This window comes from Ambystoma mexicanum, chromosome 6q, assembly GCF_040938575.1.
Source record: "Ambystoma mexicanum isolate Mex_15411 chromosome 6q, UKY_AmexF1_1, whole genome shotgun sequence".
NCBI classification, from domain to species: Eukaryota; Metazoa; Chordata; class Amphibia; order Caudata; family Ambystomatidae; genus Ambystoma; species Ambystoma mexicanum.
Window position 1 is genome coordinate 1,646,734,006 of NC_090937.1, and position 16,992 is coordinate 1,646,750,997.

General features: G+C 53.4%; 1 protein-coding gene across 1 annotated transcript in view; it reads right to left on the bottom strand.

Moving 5' to 3' along the window:
- The window catches only part of LOC138516970 (rho-related BTB domain-containing protein 2-like), a 601,113-nt gene that overhangs the window by 515,284 nt on the left and 68,837 nt on the right, over window positions 1-16,992 (bottom strand). Inside the window, exons 2-3 of the mRNA XM_069632455.1 lie at window positions 12,678-12,879; window positions 12,089-12,192 (exon numbers count right to left, since the gene is read on the bottom strand). Coding sequence (XP_069488556.1) covers window positions 12,089-12,192; window positions 12,678-12,869 — 296 coding nt within the window. The 5' untranslated portion in view covers window positions 12,870-12,879. The remainder of the gene's footprint in view (window positions 1-12,088; window positions 12,193-12,677; window positions 12,880-16,992) is intronic.

Below are 16,992 nucleotides of genomic sequence, written 5' to 3' on the forward strand. Positions count from 1 at the left end.
AGACGACTGATACAGAATGAGAAGCCAGATCACAAGACGTGGGTGTCATCCGTGAGCAGCAGAGTGCAGGTGTCTCTGGAGGAGAATTCAGCGCTCTTTCCTGTGCAAGGGCAGGGGTGTTTGCAGGTGTCTCTGGAGGAGAAGTCAGCGCTCCCCTGTGTACAAGGGCAGGGGTGTTTGCAGGCGTCTCTGGAGGAGAAGTCAGAGCTCCCCTGTGTGCAAGGGCAGGGGTGTTTGCAGGCGTCTCTGGAGGAGAAGTCAGAGCTCCCCTGTGTGCAAGGGCAGGGGGTTTTTGCAGGTGTCTCTGGAGAACACGTGCAAGGGCAGGGGTGTTTGCAGGTGTCTCTGGAGGAGAGGTCAGCGCTCCCCTGTGTACAAGGGCAGGGGGTGTTTGCAGGCGTCTCTGGAGGAGAAGTCAGAGCTCCCCTGTGTGCAATGGCAGGGGGTGTTTGCAGGCGTCTCTGGAGGAGAAGTCAGAGCTCTCCCATGTGCAAGGGCAGGGGTGTTTGCAGGTGTCTCTGGAGGAGAAGTCAGTGCTCTCCCCTCTGCAAGGGCAGGGGGTGTTTGCAGGTGTCTCTGGAGGAGAAGTCAGCGCTCTCCCCTCTGCAAGGGCAGGGGGTGTTTGCAGGTGTCTCTGGAGGAGAAGTCAGCGCTCTCCCCTCTGCAAGGGCAGGGGTGTTTGCAGGTGTCTCTGGAGAACGCGTGCAAGGGCAGGGGTGTTTGCAGGTGTCTCTGGAGGAGAAGTCAGGTCTCTCTTGTGTGCAAGAGTAGGGGGTGTTTGCAGGTGTCTCTGGAGAACACGTGCAAGGGCAGGGGTGTTTGCAGGTGTCTCTGGAGAACACGTGCAAGGGCAGGGGTGTTTGCAGGTGTCTCTGGAGAACATGTGCAAGGGCAGGGGTGTTTGCAGGTGTCTCTGCAGGAGAAGTCAGCGCTCCCCTGTGTACAAGGGCAGGGGGTGTTTGCAGGCGTCTATGGAGGAAAAGTCAGAGCTCCCCTGTGTGCAAGGGCAGGGGGTGTTTGCAGGCGTCTCTGGAGGAGAAGTCAGAGCTCCCCTGTGTGCAAGGGCAGGGGGTGTTTGCAGGCGTCTCTGGAGGAGAAGTCAGAGCTCTCCCATGTGCAAGGGCACGGGTGTTTGCAGGTGTCTCTGGAGGAGATTCAGCGCTCCCCTGTGTACAAGGGCAGGGGGTGCTTGCAGGCGTCTCTGGAGGAGAAGTCAGCGCTCTCCCGTGTGCAAGGGCAGGGGTGTTTGCAGGTGTCTCTGGAGAACGTGTGCAATAGCAGGGGTGTTTGCAGGTGTCTCTGGAGGAGAAGTCAGCGCTCTCCCCTCTGCAAGGGTAGGGGGTATTTGCAGGTGTCTCTGGCGGAGAAGTCAGCGCTCTCCCGTGTGCAAGGGCAGGGGTGTTTGCAGGTGTCTCTGGAGAACGTGTGCAAGGGCAGGGGTGTTTGCAGGTGTCTCTGGAGGAGAAGTCAGGTCTCTCTTGTGTGCAAGGGTAGGGGGTATTTGCAGGTGTCTCTGGCGGAGAAGTCAGCGCTCTCCCGTGTGCAAGGGCAGGGGTGTTTGCAGGTGTCTCTGGAGGAGAAGTCAGGTCTCTCTTGTGTGCAAGGGTAGGGGGTATTTGCAGGTGTCTCTGGCGGAGAAGTCAGCGCTCTCCCGTGTCCAAGGGTAGGGGGTATTTGCAGGTGTCTCTGGCGGAGAAGTCAGCGCTCTCCCGTGTGCAAGGGCAGGGGTGTTTGCAGGTGTCTCTGGAGGAGAAGTCAGGTCTCTCTTGTGTGCAAGAGTAGGGGGTGTTTGCAGGTGTCGGTGTTTGCAGGTGTCTCTGGAGAACACGTGCAAGGGCAGGGGTGTTTGCAGGTGTCTCTGGAGAACACGTGCAAGGGCAGGGGTGTTTGCAGGTGTCTCTGGAGAACACGTGCAAGGGCAGGGGTGTTTGCAGGTGTCTCTGCAGGAGAAGTCAGCGCTCCCCTGTGTACAAGGGCAGGGGGTGTTTGCAGGCGTCTCTGGAGGAGAAGTCAGCGCTCTCCCGTGTGCAAGGGCAGGGGTGTTTGCAGGTGTCTCTGGAGGAGAAGTCAGGTCTCTCTTGTTTGCAAGGGTAGGGGGTATTTGCAGGTGTCTCTGGCGGAGAAGTCAGCGCTCTCCCGTGTACAAGAGCAGGGGGTGTTTGCAGGTGTCTCTGGAGCAGAAGTCAGCGCTCTGCCGTGTGCCAGGGCAGGGGGTGTTTGCAGGTATCTCTGGAGAACATGTGCAAGGGCAGGGGTGTTTGCGGGCGTCTATGGAGAAGTCGGGGCTCTCTCGTGTGTAAGGGTAGGGGTGTTTGCAGGTGTCTCTGGAGGAGAAGTCAGAGCTCCCCTGTGTGCAAGGGCAGGGGGTGTTTGCAGGCGTCTCTGGAGGAGAAGTCAGAGCCCTCCCATGTGCAAGGGCAGGGGTGTTTGCAGGTGTCTCTGGAGGAGAAGTCAGAGCTCTCCCATGTGCAAGGGCAGGGGTGTTTGCAGGTGTCTCTGGAGAACGTGTGCAAGGGCAGGGGTGTTTGCGGGCGTCTCTGGAGAAGTCGGGGCTTTCTCGTGTGTAAGGGCAAGGGGTGTTTGCAGGTATCTGTGGAGAACATGTCCAGCCATCACCTCTTTGTTTTTGCTATGTCACCCCGAGTGGGACGGGTATGCCCAGACGTGGGTCCCGTGCCTGCTGGGCCTAGAGACCCAAGCTACTCCTCACTGATGAGCCCCAACAAGGGTGAAACATGTTTGGGGATGCTTGTGGTCCCGTGCAGAAGGGATGTGGCCTAGCAGTTCGGGCCCGACTGCCCCTTTTGGGGTGGGGCCAAGCCTGATTTGCATATGGTCTTTCCCTTCTGTAATGGCTTGGCAGGCGAAGAACGGTGGTCTGGAGGGTTGACCAGAGCATTGCCAGTGGTTAAGATTAATTCTAAACCTTCCAGCCATCACCTCTTTGTTTTTGCTATGTCACCCCGAGTGGGACGGGTATGCCCAGACGTGGGTCCCGTGCCTGCTGGGCCTAGAGACCCAAGCTACTCCTCACTGATGAGCCCCAACAAGGGTGAAACATGTTTGGGGATGCTTGTGGTCTCGTGCAGAAGGGATGTGGCCTAGCAGTTCGGGCTGGACTGCCCCTTTTGGGGTGGGGCCAAGCCTGATTTGCATATGGTCTTTCCCTTCTGTAATGGCTTGGCAGGCGAAGAACGGTGGTCTGGAGGGTTGCCCAGAGCATTGCCAGTGGTTAAGATTAATTCTAAACCTTCCAGCCATCACCTCTTTGTTTTTGCTATGTCACCCCGAGTGGGACGGGTATGCCCAGACGTGGGTCCCGTGCCTGCTGGGCCTAGAGACCCAAGCTACTCCTCACTGATGAGCCCCAACAAGGGTGAAACATGTTTGGGGATGCTTGTGGTCTCGTGCAGAAGGGATGTGGCCTAGCAGTTCGGGCTGGACTGCCCCTTTTGGGGTGGGGCCAAGCCTGATTTGCATATGGTCTTTCCCTTCTGTAATGGCTTGGCAGGCGAAGAACGGTGGTCTGGAGGGTTGCCCAGAGCATTGCCAGTGGTTAAGATTAATTCTAAACCTTCCAGCCATCACCTCTTTGTTTTTGCTATGTCACCCCGAGTGGGACGGGTATGCCCAGACGTGGGTCCCGTGCCTGCTGGGCCTAGAGACCCAAGCTACTCCTCACTGATGAGCCCCAACAAGGGTGAAACATGTTTGGGGATGCTTGTGGTCTTGTGCAGAAGGGATGTGGCCTAGCAGTTCGGGCTGGACTGCCCCTTTTGGGGTGGGGCCAAGCCTGATTTGCATATGGTCTTTCCCTTCTGTAATGGCTTGGCAGGCGAAGAACGGTGGTCTGGAGGGTTGCCCAGAGCATTGCCAGTGGTTAAGATTAATTCTAAACCTTCCAGCCATCACCTCTTTGTTTTTGCTATGTCACCCCGAGTGGGACGGGTATGCCCAGACGTGGGTCCCGTGCCTGCTGGGCCTAGAGACCCAAGCTACTCCTCACTGATGAGCCCCAACAAGGGTGAAACATGTTTGGGGATGCTTGTGGTCTCGTGCAGAAGGGATGTGGCCTAGCAGTTCGGGCTGGACTGCCCCTTTTGGGGTGGGGCCAAGCCTGATTTGCATATGGTCTTTCCCTTCTGTAATGGCTTGGCAGGCGAAGAACGGTGGTCTGGAGGGTTGCCCAGAGCATTGCCAGTGGTTAAGATTAATTCTAAACCTTCCAGCCATCACCTCTTTGTTTTTGCGAGAACATGTGCAAGGGCAGGGGGTGTTTGCAGGCGTCTGTGGAGAACATGTGCAAGGGCAGGGGGTGTTTGCAGGCGTCTCTGGAGGAGACGTCGGTGCTCTCCCGTGTGCCAGGGCAGGGGGTGTTTGCAGGTGTCTCTGGAGGAGAAGTCGGGGCTCTCTCGTGTGCTAGGGCAGGGGTGTTTGCAGGTGTCTCTGGAGAACGTGTGCAAGGGCAGGGGGTGTTTGCAGGTTTCTCTGGAGAACGTGTGCAAGGGCAGGGGGTGTTTGCAGGTGTCTCTGGAGAACGTGTGCAAGGGCAGGGGGTGTTTGCAGGTGTCTCTGGAGAACGTGTGCAAGGGCAGGGGGTGTTTGCAGGTGTCTCTGGAGGAGAAGTCGGTGCTCTCCCGTGTGCAGGTGTCTCTGGAGGAGAAGTCAGAGCTCTCGGTGTTGGCTTCACCTCTGCATACTTGGGGGTGGTAGAAATGGCCACTGCAGATGAGCGCGTGTGGCGGCACATCGCACAGTAGGAGCTAACGCAACCACCGCCGGTTGCCTGGGTAATGTGGGTGGAGCATGCCACCCTCTCCCATGTATTTGCTGCATGCACACAGGTGAAACTCGGCAACCAAACATCAGAAAAGCTTTGCACACAACTATATGACAAAAGACCAGGGGGCAACGAAGACCAGGGGGCAACGAAGGCCAGAAAATACAGCAATGGGAGTCATGGCTGGGCACGGAGGGGCAGAAAACAAGACTAGAAATGTTAGAGACGCCAGCATTCTGGGAGACAAAGAAAGGTTCTTCGACTTCCTTTTTTTAAGTAGGTTTTAAGGTTCCAAACTGATATTAAACGATCTGAATTACTGTAGGCTTCTGTCAAATACTTAGGAAACTATGTGGCATTCAGCCGAATACTAAACCCGCCATTCGACACGGCCCTGATCAAGCGCCGTCATTCCCGCAACTCCTAAGGAACCAGGTGGGCCAATAATCACACAGAAGTGCTGGATCCCACTGTACGAGGCTGTGTCTGGAGCCTGGGGGGGCGCCCGGTCCACTGGGTGCAGTTCTACGAGCAGTCGGACAGCCGCCTCCTGCAGTGGAGGGAGGGGGGAGCCCCAGAACGTGGCATTAGGCCAATAAAACAAGGTATCCGCGTGTAGGCATGCATCAGGAGACTTTCCATAAATGAGGAATGCCATCTCCAAGGAGGGCAGGAAAGGGAGTGCTGATGTTCCCCTCAGCCAGAAACAGGATGGTCTTTGGTGGGGGCCAGGGTAACAGGGATTCGGCTCACCCACCCAGATCAGAAACCCCAACTAAGGCACTGGGAAGCATTCTTGCCAGGGTCACAGGGATTCGGCTTACCCACCCGGATCAGAACGCCAAAGAAGGCACTTGGGAGCATTCTTGCCAGGGTAACAGGGATTCGGCTTACCCACCCGGATCAGAACCCCAAAGAAGGCACTTGGGAACATTCTTTCCAGAGTAACAGGGATTTGGCTCACCCACCCGGATCAGAACCCTAAAGAAGTCACTTGGGAGCATTCTTGCCAGGCAAACAGGGATTCGGCTTACCCACCCGGATCAGAACCCCAAAGAAGGCACTTGGGAGCATTCTTGCCAGGGTAACAGGGTTTCGGTTTACCCACCCGGATCAGAGCACCAAAGAAGGCACTTGGGCGCATTCTAGCCGGGGTTACGGAGTCGGCTCACCCACCCGGATCAGAACCCTAAAGAAGTCACTTGGCAGCATTCTTGCCAGGGTAACAGGGATTCGGCTTACCCACCCAGATCAGAACCCCAAAGAAGGCACTTGGGAGCATTCTAGCGGGGGTTACGGAGTCGGCTCACCCACCCGGATCAGAACCCTAAAGAAGGCACTAGGGAGCATTCTTGCCAGGGTAACAGGGATTCGGCTTACCCACCCGGATCAGAACCCCAAAGAAGGCACTTGGGAATATTCTTTCCAGAGTAACAGGGATTCGGCTCACCCACCCGAATCAGAACCCTAAAGAAGTCACTTGGGAGCATTCTTGCCAGGCAAACAGGGATTCGGCTTACCCACCCGGATCAGAATCCCAAAGAAGGCACTTGGGAGCATTCTAGCGGGGGTTACGGAGTCGGCTCACCCACCCGGATCAGAACCCTAAAGAAGGCACTTGGGAGCATTCTTGGCATGAACTGAGGCATTCTCCATCACTCACAAAGCAGCAGCAGTGAGGCATTTGGTGGCATTCCAGGGCCTCTTATCTGGGGTGGCACTGCTGCTCTCAGACACATTCCAGACAGTTCAACACTTGCCTTGCTCCCTTCTACTCTGGCCTCAGGGCTGGGGAGGGAGGAGATTGCCGCTCGCCTTGCACTTTACTGTAATTGCATCACTGCAGGACTCTTACTGCACGAGAATACAATAGCACACAGACAGTTCAGGTGTCGGCCTCCGCCATCCAATTTAATTCCAAGACGTTTTAAAAATTAAAACAGAGAATTTGAACGATGTGACACCTCAGCACAGGTTGAGGCTTTTCAAGGTCTGGTGGAAACAGGGATCCTGGTTTCAGGCACCACAAGCAACAACCTTCTTCAGCATGTGTTTCTCAGCATGTAGTGTCTGTGGCATGTAGGATAGTGATCCATGCGTCTGTCATGAAGGTTTCCTCTTCTAGCCACTTTCCCTCCATATTCTATGGACCCCCCACACCTTTTTGCTTTCGTTTTTCATCCTGCCCCGACTTTTTACAGTGAAGTGGAGCCTTCAGTTTCACTGCACTGGGTTTTTGCTCACAAGTTATGGGGAAACTGACTAGTCCTTCAGGCTGTCAGTCCTGGTTTCCCTTGATCATTTGACTTTGTTAATTTTTCGGGTAACTTTTCATCATTGCACAACGCAGCTTCCAATGCAGTGCAATCGTGTTTCTTTTGTGTCACCCTAGACTTCTCTCAAGGGGACTTTTTCTTACATAAGATGTGCTAAAGGACAAACTCGTGGCACCAGTTACCTTTTCCTACTTTTTACTGTACTTTTTGTTAACCTTACCGCGTTTGGCTACTAATAGTGGCTACTGTCAAAACATGCCCGTGTCACTAGGTTTCTGGTCTGTCCTTTAACCATCTTTGTCCTTTCGCCTTCTTCCTGCCCTGCCAGGTCAGGAAAATCCTTTTCTGGCCATGCCCTTCCTAGAAAAGGCTTGCTTTTAGTGGGCTTGTGCATACCACTTGTGGGGTCTGTGAAGGCATCATGAAGCAAGACACAGACAACAGGCTCAAGATTCAAACAAAAGATAATTATTAACTTTAAGTATCAGGATGGTTGAAGGCCTAACTTGCCCTATACTAAGGTGGGATTTCCCTACGTAAAGAAACTAAGGAAAGTCTGAGTCAGTAAGTTTAACTTAAAAGTCTGTCTGTGTGTCCAAAAACGATACATGCCCTCACAACTAAAGCTAAACAGAGTATAGGGATTGCAATAATCAAAGAAATTGTGATCATGGTGAGCTTCGTCCAGCTCTTAACTTCCCCACGTTCAAAAAAGTTCCACAAAAGTCTCTAAATGCTCACAAGTTATGGGGAATATCCGCAATCGTTCAGTATTTCAACAGCAATGCAACACACACAAAACCAAGCCCTGCAGTGTCGTTTCCTACCTGTCAGCAATGCAACACACACAAAACCAAGCCCTGCAGTGTCGTTTCCTACCGGTCAGCAATGCAACACACACAAAACCAAGCCCTGCAGTGTCGTTTCCTACCGGTCAGCAATGCAACACACACAAAACCAAGCCCTGCAGTGTCGTTTCCTACCTGTCAGCAATGCAACACACACAAAACCAAGCCCTGCAGTGTCGTTTCCTACCTGTCAGTAATGCGATACACTGCAAGTGCTTTCCAGGAAACCCAAAGCTAATTAAAAATACAAGAGCCAATTTCTCTTCTGGCACGAGATTAAAGGAACCGCCCTAAGCTGCCTGTACTGTCCTGCCGGCCAGAAACGGGTTTTAATCAGGGCTGGATGCATTCAGTGGGTTCGCTTCGCAGATCACCAAATTGAAAGCACAGCAGAGCACTGGAGGTAGCATGCAAGCCAGCAAAAGCCAGCAGATTCCGTGATCCGACAGACGTGAGGCACAGAGCAAACACCTGCGACCTTATCAAGTGGGTCACCTACAAAGAAACGAGTATCAAAAACCTAAAGAGATCCACGCTGCTTGAAAAAAGACTTTAGGTGGAGAGGAAGTTAGGGTCAGAGACAAGTTAATAACGGTACGGTCAACAGGATGGTTGCAGGCATTTCAGTAGGGAACGAAGTGTCACAAGTGTGCGCTGGGAAGGATCGCTGCAGTCAAGTCTGAGTGGTAGCAGGTGAAGTCTCCTAGGTCCCCTCCCCAGACATCTGCAATAGGGAGTGCCCAGTGATCCACCCCCACCCAATCATGTCCTCCAATAGGGAGAGCCAAGTGATCCATCCCCACCCAATCCAGGTCCTCCAATAGGGAGAGCCCAGTGATCCATCACCACCTAATCCATGTCCTCCATCCAATAGGGAGAGCCCTGTTCCACTCCCAACCAATCATGTCCTCCAATAGGGAGAGCCCAGTGATCCACCCCCGCCCAATGATCCACACCCGCCCAATCCATGTCCTCCAATAGGGACAGCCCAGTGATCCACCCCTACTCAATCATGTCCTCCAAGAGGGACAGCCCATGAATCCCCCCCCACCCAATCCATGTCCTCCAATAAAAAGAGCCCAGTGATCCGCCCCCACCCAATCCATGTCCTCCAATAAGAAGAGCCAAGTGATCCACCCCCACCCAATCCATGTCCTCCAATAAGAAGAGCAAAGTGATCCACCCACGCCCAATCCATGTCCCCCAATAAGGAGAGCCCAGTGATCCAACCCCACCCAATCCATGTCCTCCAATAAGGAGAGCCCAGTGATCCACCCCCGCCCAATCCATATCCTCCAATAGGGAGAGATAATGATGCACAAATGACTGGATTGGTTTCTCCAGTCTACTGGAAGGACCTGTGTGGGCACACCCATGAATGCTACTTAAATTCGTCTGCTTATATTGTTCAGTTGATGACATCATCGCGTTACGTGCCAACGCCATTTTGAACATATATAAGCAGTCAGGGCAACCGGCAACGCATGTCAACGTGAGCGGTGTGCCCTGCTGCCTCACAACCTCATATTTTCAGGTAATTCTCCCCATTTGGGGAGGGTAATCCTTAACAATTGGATATATGATTGGATTAAGGGTCAGATCTTTACAAAAATATATATTTTTTAGCATTCCGATTTTCTATTATGAATCACTATAAGAGGAGCACATCAAATAAATAATTGCTATCAAAAGTGAAACTGTTTTGAGTGGACAGACATGTTGGAATTTCTCCCATAAGAAAGGATACCTATATAAGGCGAAAGATTTAAAGAACCATGAACACAGGTACATTTATGAAAAGAATGTGTACTATAAACACTGAACAATGCATAACATGGATGTTTGATTTACTTTTAAACTAATGTCTTGACGGTTACTAAATTATAATTTTCTACTTTATTGTTTCATTAACAACAGTCCCTGAAGAAGGTCTTGAATAGACCGAAATGCATTGGACTACATCATTTTTGCAAAAGGCCCATTAGAAAGCACAATTGAAAAATAAATATACTTATATTGGAATCCATCGAGTTTGTCAAGATTTCTTCACGAATACCAATATATAATCAGACGAATTTAAGTAGCATTCGTGGGTGTTCCCACACCGGTCCTTCCAGTGGACTGGACAAACCAATCCAGTCATTTGTGCATCATTATTTCTCACCACCCCATGCAAACGGGGAGGCATCTGGCGACAGGACCAAATAACCTTTTCTTAGAACATTAGTATTTCCAAGACTAAAGGAAATTGGTTGGGCCCACTCATTCCCTCCCTCCAATAGGGAGAGCCCGGTGATCCACCCCCACCCAATCCATGTCCTCCAATAAGAAGAGCCCAGTGATCCACCCCCGCCAAATCCATGTCCTCCAATAGGGATAGCCCAGTGATCCACCCCCACCCAATCCATGTCCTACAATATGGAGAGCACAGTGACATACCCCCGCCCAATCCATGTCCTCCAATAAGGAGAGCCCAGTGATCCACCCCCGCCCAATCCATGTCCTCCAATAGCGAGAGGCCAGTGATCCACCCCCGCCCAATCCATGTCCTCCAATAGGGAGAGCCCAGTGATCCACCCCCACCCAATCCATGTCCTCCAATATGGAGAGCACAGTGATATACCCCCGCCCAATCCATGTCCTCCAATAGCGAGAGGCCAGTGATCCACCCCCGCCCAATCCATGTCCTCCAATAGGGAGAGCCCAGTGATCCACCCCGCCCACTCCATGTCCTCCAATAGGGAGAGCCCAGTGATCCACCCCGCCCACTCCATGTCCTCCAATAGGGAGAGCCCAGTGATCCACCCCACCCAATCCATGTCCTCCTATAGGGAGAGCCCAGTGATCCACCCCCACCCAATCCATGTCCTCCAATAGGGAGAGCCCAGTAATCCACCCCCACCCAATCCATGTCCTACAATATGGAGAGCACAGTGATATACCCCCACCCACTCCATGTCCTCCAATAGGGAGAGCCCAGTGATCCAATCCCACCCAATCCATGTCCTACAATATGGAGAGCCCAGTGATATACCCCCGCCCAATCCATGTCCTCCAATAGGGGGAGCCCAGTGATCCACCCCGCCCACTCCATGTCCTCCAATAGCGAGAGCCCAGTGATCCACTCCATGTCCTCCAATATGGAGAGCCCAGTGATCCACCCTACCCAATCCATGTCTTCCAATAAAAAGAGCCCAGTGATCCACCCCCACCCAATCCATGTCCTCCAATATGGAGAGCTCAGTGATCCACCCCCACCCAATCCATGTCCTCCAAAATGGAGAGCTCAGTGATCCACCCCCGCCCAATCCATGTCCTCCAGTATAGAGAGCCCAGGGATCCACTCCCACCCAATCCATATCACCAACAGAGAGAGCCCAGTGATCCACTCCCACTCAATCCATGTCACCAATAGGGCGAGCCCAGTGATCCTCCCCACCCAATCCATGTCCTCCAATAGGTAAAGCCCAGTGATCCTCCCCACCCAATCCATGTCCTACAATATGTAGAGCCCAGTGATCCACCCCCACCCAATCCATGGCACCAATAGGGAGAGCCCAGTGATCCTCCCGACCATATCCATGTCGTACAATATGTAGAGTCCAGTGATCCACCCCCACCCAATGCATGTACCTGTGACCTCCAAAGCACCTTTCCATCCACCCGCACTGCCTCGAATGCCACGCATGCAGGTAGACACAGGGAGGGGGCGGGGCAGTGATGGAAATGAATGCGGTGAAGCCACATCGAGCGAATTGAACCTCAGCAATACAAGGACGACATGTGATTGATGAACAGCCTTCAATCACAAAGTTATTTAATAAAAAGCTTCTGACGGGTCATTAAATAATGCCTCGCCATCGTCAAGTGAAGCATTCTTGAACTCCATAAGAAGTCATCATTTGATGCTTTCGGACTGCACAGGAGTAACCCTTACTGTATCGTTGAACTCTGCTGAGCTGTTGCCAGAGTATCTCTACCGAGTATTACCAGACAATGAAAGGCTGAACTAGCATAGTCCACTCAACTGCACCGACTTCTGAACCCCCGCCTTGCAGAGCAGGCTGCACGCGACACACCAACGCAACATCTAGGGTGCAAAGGTCCATGAAGGTTTGAGAGCGAACATTGCAATCTATGAGAGAAACTCAGTAAGGATGTGGGGTGCCAGGATGATCCCCTACCTGCCATAGGCAAAGCGTCGATCTTTGTGATGGTCTCCGAAGGTGTCCCAGAGCCGCAGAGACACGCTGACCTCGTCTACGACGTCCCGAGACCGTTCCAGCACCTGCAGAGCCAGGAATGAGGAGTTCTGGTTAGCAGAGTCCTACATCTGGTTTTCCTATCCATTCATTTCATGTCTTGACCTCTCGGCCACCCGCATGGCCCCTCTTCTGTAACCCCCATCACATATCACGTCACCACACTCCGCAGATTATCCTTCTCTTCTTAAAATTGCCAGTGCCCTGAACCCTGCCATCTCACACAACGCGGCTCAAACATTCCCCCATTACTAGATTACCTTTCACTCCGGTCACTTTTTCTATTTTCCCCCGTATTTTGTAGGGGATAACTCTTACCCACGCCCACTTTCTACATTAAGCTTCTAACCTTTCCTGGTCCCTCAAACCTTTGTAGGAAACACTCCCTTCCCTTACATGGGTAACGTGAAGGGTCCCCCTTGTCATTGTAGCCCTTCTCGGCTCAATGATGGTCCAACACAGGTTTCTTGGCCACAACATACCCAATGCCAACATCAGCGTGCCGCCTTACCTCTTGACACACCCGGTACTGGTCAATGGCCCAAACAGTAGGCACGTGGGTGGCCAGCAGCTGGTACTGAGTGAGTGTGGCATTGCAGGCTCTGGCACAGATGAGACGGGTCTTCCCCACTGCATTATCCCCGACCACCACACATTTAATGGTCTCAACGTTGGGTCTCTCATAATCCAGGTCAATATCCATCGGATCACCGCTGCAAAGGAGAAAGAACAGGCAGATCAGACCAGGACTGTGCCAAACCAACAGCAAAAGTGTTCAGCAATCTGGGCAGGCGGGCACAACCCTCAGCAGCAGAGGCCCCCTGCACCCTTGTAGTACTCTCTGGGTGAAGCCCTTAGGGGAGAAAGCACAGGGGAAATCAGACCAGGACTGTGCCAAACCAACAGCAAAAGTGTTCAGCAATCTGGGCGGGTGGGCACAACCCTCAGCAGCAGAGACCCCCTGCACCCTGTAGTACTCTCTGGGTTACGCCCTTAGGGGAGAAATCACAGGGGAAATCAGACCAGGACTGTCCCAAACCAACAGCAATCTGGACGGGTGGGCACAAACCTCAGCAGCAGAGACCCCCTGCACCATTGTAGTACTCTCTGGGTGAAGCCCTTAGGGGAGAAAGCACAGGGGAAATCAGACCAGGACTGTGCCAAACCAACAGCAAAAGTGTTCAGCAATCTGGGCAGGCGGGCACAACCCTCAGCAGCAGAGACCCCCTGCACCCTTGTAGTACTCTCTGGGTGAAGCCCTTAGGGGAGAAATCACAGGGGAAATCAGACCAGGACTGTCCCAAACCAACAGCAATCTGGACGGGTGGGCACAAACCTCAGCAGCAGAGACCCCCTGCACCCTGTGATACTCTCTGGGTTACGCCCTTAGGGGAGAAAGCACAGGGGAAATCAAACCAGGACTGTGCCAAGCCAACAGCAAAAGTGTTCAGCAATCTGGGCGGGCGGGGACAACCCTCAGCAGCAGAGACCCCTTGCACCCTGTGATACTCTCTGGGTTACGCCCTTAGGGGAAAAAGCACAGGGGGTTCAGACCAGGACTGTGCCAAGCCAACAGCAAAAGTGTTCAGCAATCTGGGCGGGTGGGCACAACCCTCAGCAGCAGAGACCCCCTGCACCCTGTAGTACTCTCTGGGTTACACCCTTAGGGGAGAAAGCACAGGGGGTTCAGACCAGGACTGTGCCAAGCCAACAGCAAAAGTGTTCAGCAATCTGGGTGGGCGGGCGCAACCCTCAGCAGCAGAGTTCCCCTGCACCCTGTAGTACTCTCTGGGTTACGCCCTTAGGGGAGAAAGCACAGGGGAAATCAGACCAGGACTGTGCCACGCCAACAGCAAAAGTGTTCAGCAATCTGGGCAGGCGGGCACAACCCTCAGCAGCAGAGACCCCCTGCACCCTTGTAGTACTCTCTGGGTGAAGCCCTTAGGGGAGAAAGCACAGGGGAAATCAGACCAGGACTGTGCCAAACCAACAGCAAAAGTGTTCAGCAATCTGGGCAGGCGGGCACAACCCTCAGCAGCAGAGGCCCCCTGCACCCTTGTAGTACTCTCTGGGTGAAGCCCTTAGGGGAGAAAGCACAGGGGAAATCAGACCAGGACTGTGCCAAACCAACAGCAAAAGTGTTCAGCAATCTGGGCAGGCGGGCACAACCCTCAGCAGCAGAGACCCCCTGCACCCTTGTAGTACTCTCTGGGTGAAGCCCTTAGGGGAGAAAGCACAGGGGAAATCAGACCAGGACTGTGCCAAACCAACAGCAAAAGTGTTCAGCAATCTGGGCAGGCGGGCACAACCCTCAGCAGCAGAGGCCCCCTGCACCCTTGTAGTACTCTCTGGGTGAAGCCCTTAGGGGAGAAAGCACAGGGGAAATCAGACCAGGACTGTGCCAAACCAACAGCAAAAGTGTTCAGCAATCTGGGCAGGCGGGCACAACCCTCAGCAGCAGAGACCCCCTGCACCCTTGTAGTACTCTCTGGGTGAAGCCCTTAGGGGAGAAAGCACAGGGGAAATCAGACCAGGACTGTGCCAAACCAACAGCAAAAGTGTTCAGCAATCTGGGCAGGCGGGCACAACCCTCAGCAGCAGAGGCCCCCTGCACCCTTGTAGTACTCTCTGGGTGAAGCCCTTAGGGGAGAAAGCACAGGGGAAATCAGACCAGGACTGTGCCAAACCAACAGCAAAAGTGTTCAGCAATCTGGGCAGGCGGGCACAACCCTCAGCAGCAGAGACCCCCTGCACCCTTGTAGTACTCTCTGGGTGAAGCCCTTAGGGGAGAAAGCACAGGGGAAATCAGACCAGGACTGTGCCAAACCAACAGCAAAAGTGTTCAGCAATCTGGGCAGGCGGGCACAACCCTCAGCAGCAGAGACCCCCTGCACCCTTGTAGTACTCTCTGGGTTACGCCCTTAGGGGAGAAATCACAGGGGAAATCAGACCAGGACTGTCCCAAACCAACAGCAATCTGGACGGGTGGGCACAAACCTCAGCAGCAGAGACCCCCTGCACCCTGTGATACTCTCTGGGTTACGCCCTTAGGGGAGAAAGCACAGGGGAAATCAAACCAGGACTGTGCCAAGCCAACAGCAAAAGTGTTCAGCAATCTGGGCGGGCGGGGACAACCCTCAGCAGCAGAGACCCCTTGCACCCTGTGATACTCTCTGGGTTACGCCCTTAGGGGAAAAAGCACAGGGGGTTCAGACCAGGACTGTGCCAAGCCAACAGCAAAAGTGTTCAGCAATCTGGGCGGGTGGGCACAACCCTCAGCAGCAGAGACCCCCTGCACCCTGTAGTACTCTCTGGGTTACACCCTTAGGGGAGAAAGCACAGGGGGTTCAGACCAGGACTGTGCCAAGCCAACAGCAAAAGTGTTCAGCAATCTGGGTGGGCGGGCGCAACCCTCAGCAGCAGAGTTCCCCTGCACCCTGTAGTACTCTCTGGGTTACGCCCTTAGGGGAGAAAGCACAGGGGAAATCAGACCAGGACTGTGCCACGCCAACAGCAAAAGTGTTCAGCAATCTGGGCGGGCGGTGACAACCCTCAGCAGCAGAGACCCCCTTCACCCTGTAGTACTCTCTGGGTGAAGCCTTTGGGGAAGAAAGTACAAGGGGGTGGGGGGGGGGGTTCAGACCAGGGCTGTGCCGAGCCAACAGCAAAAGTGTTCAGCAATCTGGGCTGACGGGCACAACCCTGAGCAGCAGAGACCCATGCACCCTTGTAGTGCTCGCTGGGTGAAGCCCCTAGAATAGGGAGGTTCCAACGCTCGCGTTTCCATCGTGGGAGAAATCATCGAATTCTTTCCATCGAATCTGGCCCCAAATGTATGGGGGACAGGGGGTAATAAAATAGGTAGAGCGGGTGGAGGGTCTCTCACCGCATACATTTGCGGCAAAATGCCCTAACTGAAAAAAATAGTCATACGTTTTTAAAAAGAAGCTTTCTCCCACGATGACACATTCTTGATGGGATCACAGAGGCCAGGCCTCCAGGTGGGTCTTGTTTTCCTTGTTGCAACCTTTCATTTCCGAACGTGGCAGTTTTACGTTAAAGCACATATGTTTTCTGCAACCTGTTAACGTTTTGAAGCGCTTCACATGTGCATAAGCGCTATATAAATAACACTACATACATAAATGTTCCCAAGGAGTCCTGGGAGCAATTCAAGAGGGACACGTGTGGCCATTGTTCTCTTCTCAGTAAAAGGTTTCAATCTGGGGTTTTCACTTAGTGGGGTGCCCACCTTCACGGTAACTTGGAACTGGGGGGGCCCCTCGGTGGCGCCCCCCAGGAGAAAGGGGGAGAAGTATCGACGCTGGACAGGTTGGAAGCACGCGGGTCACCTCATTATGGAGAGGGTTGCAACTTTGATGCTACTGTCCTCCTGGAAATAAAAGCTCTCTAAAAGGTGCGGCTGCAGCGGCTCCATCCGCGCAGAACGCCCCACTGACTGAACTGCTCGTCCATGTGGCCGACACCGTGGCCCCCCTCCTGCTGAGGGGGGGGCCTCCTAGGGCGGGCCAAGCCTTCATTCCCAGGAGGAAGACATCCGGAGACACAGCAGACATGTGCCCACATTGTACACACTGCACAGGGCGCGCGGGTGGGGGACGGGGGGGGGGGGGCGGAAGCTGCATTCACTTGTAAAATACTTTTAAAGTCAGCTGGCGGATTCCAGGCCATTCATGGTAGCATTTACAACTGCAAACTATTTTACTCATTTAATAAAAAGGGATATCACGTTTTGAAGAACTTTCCTAAAAAGTTGTAATGGATAATTCCTAATAGATAATTCATATTTCCAATTTCGACGATGC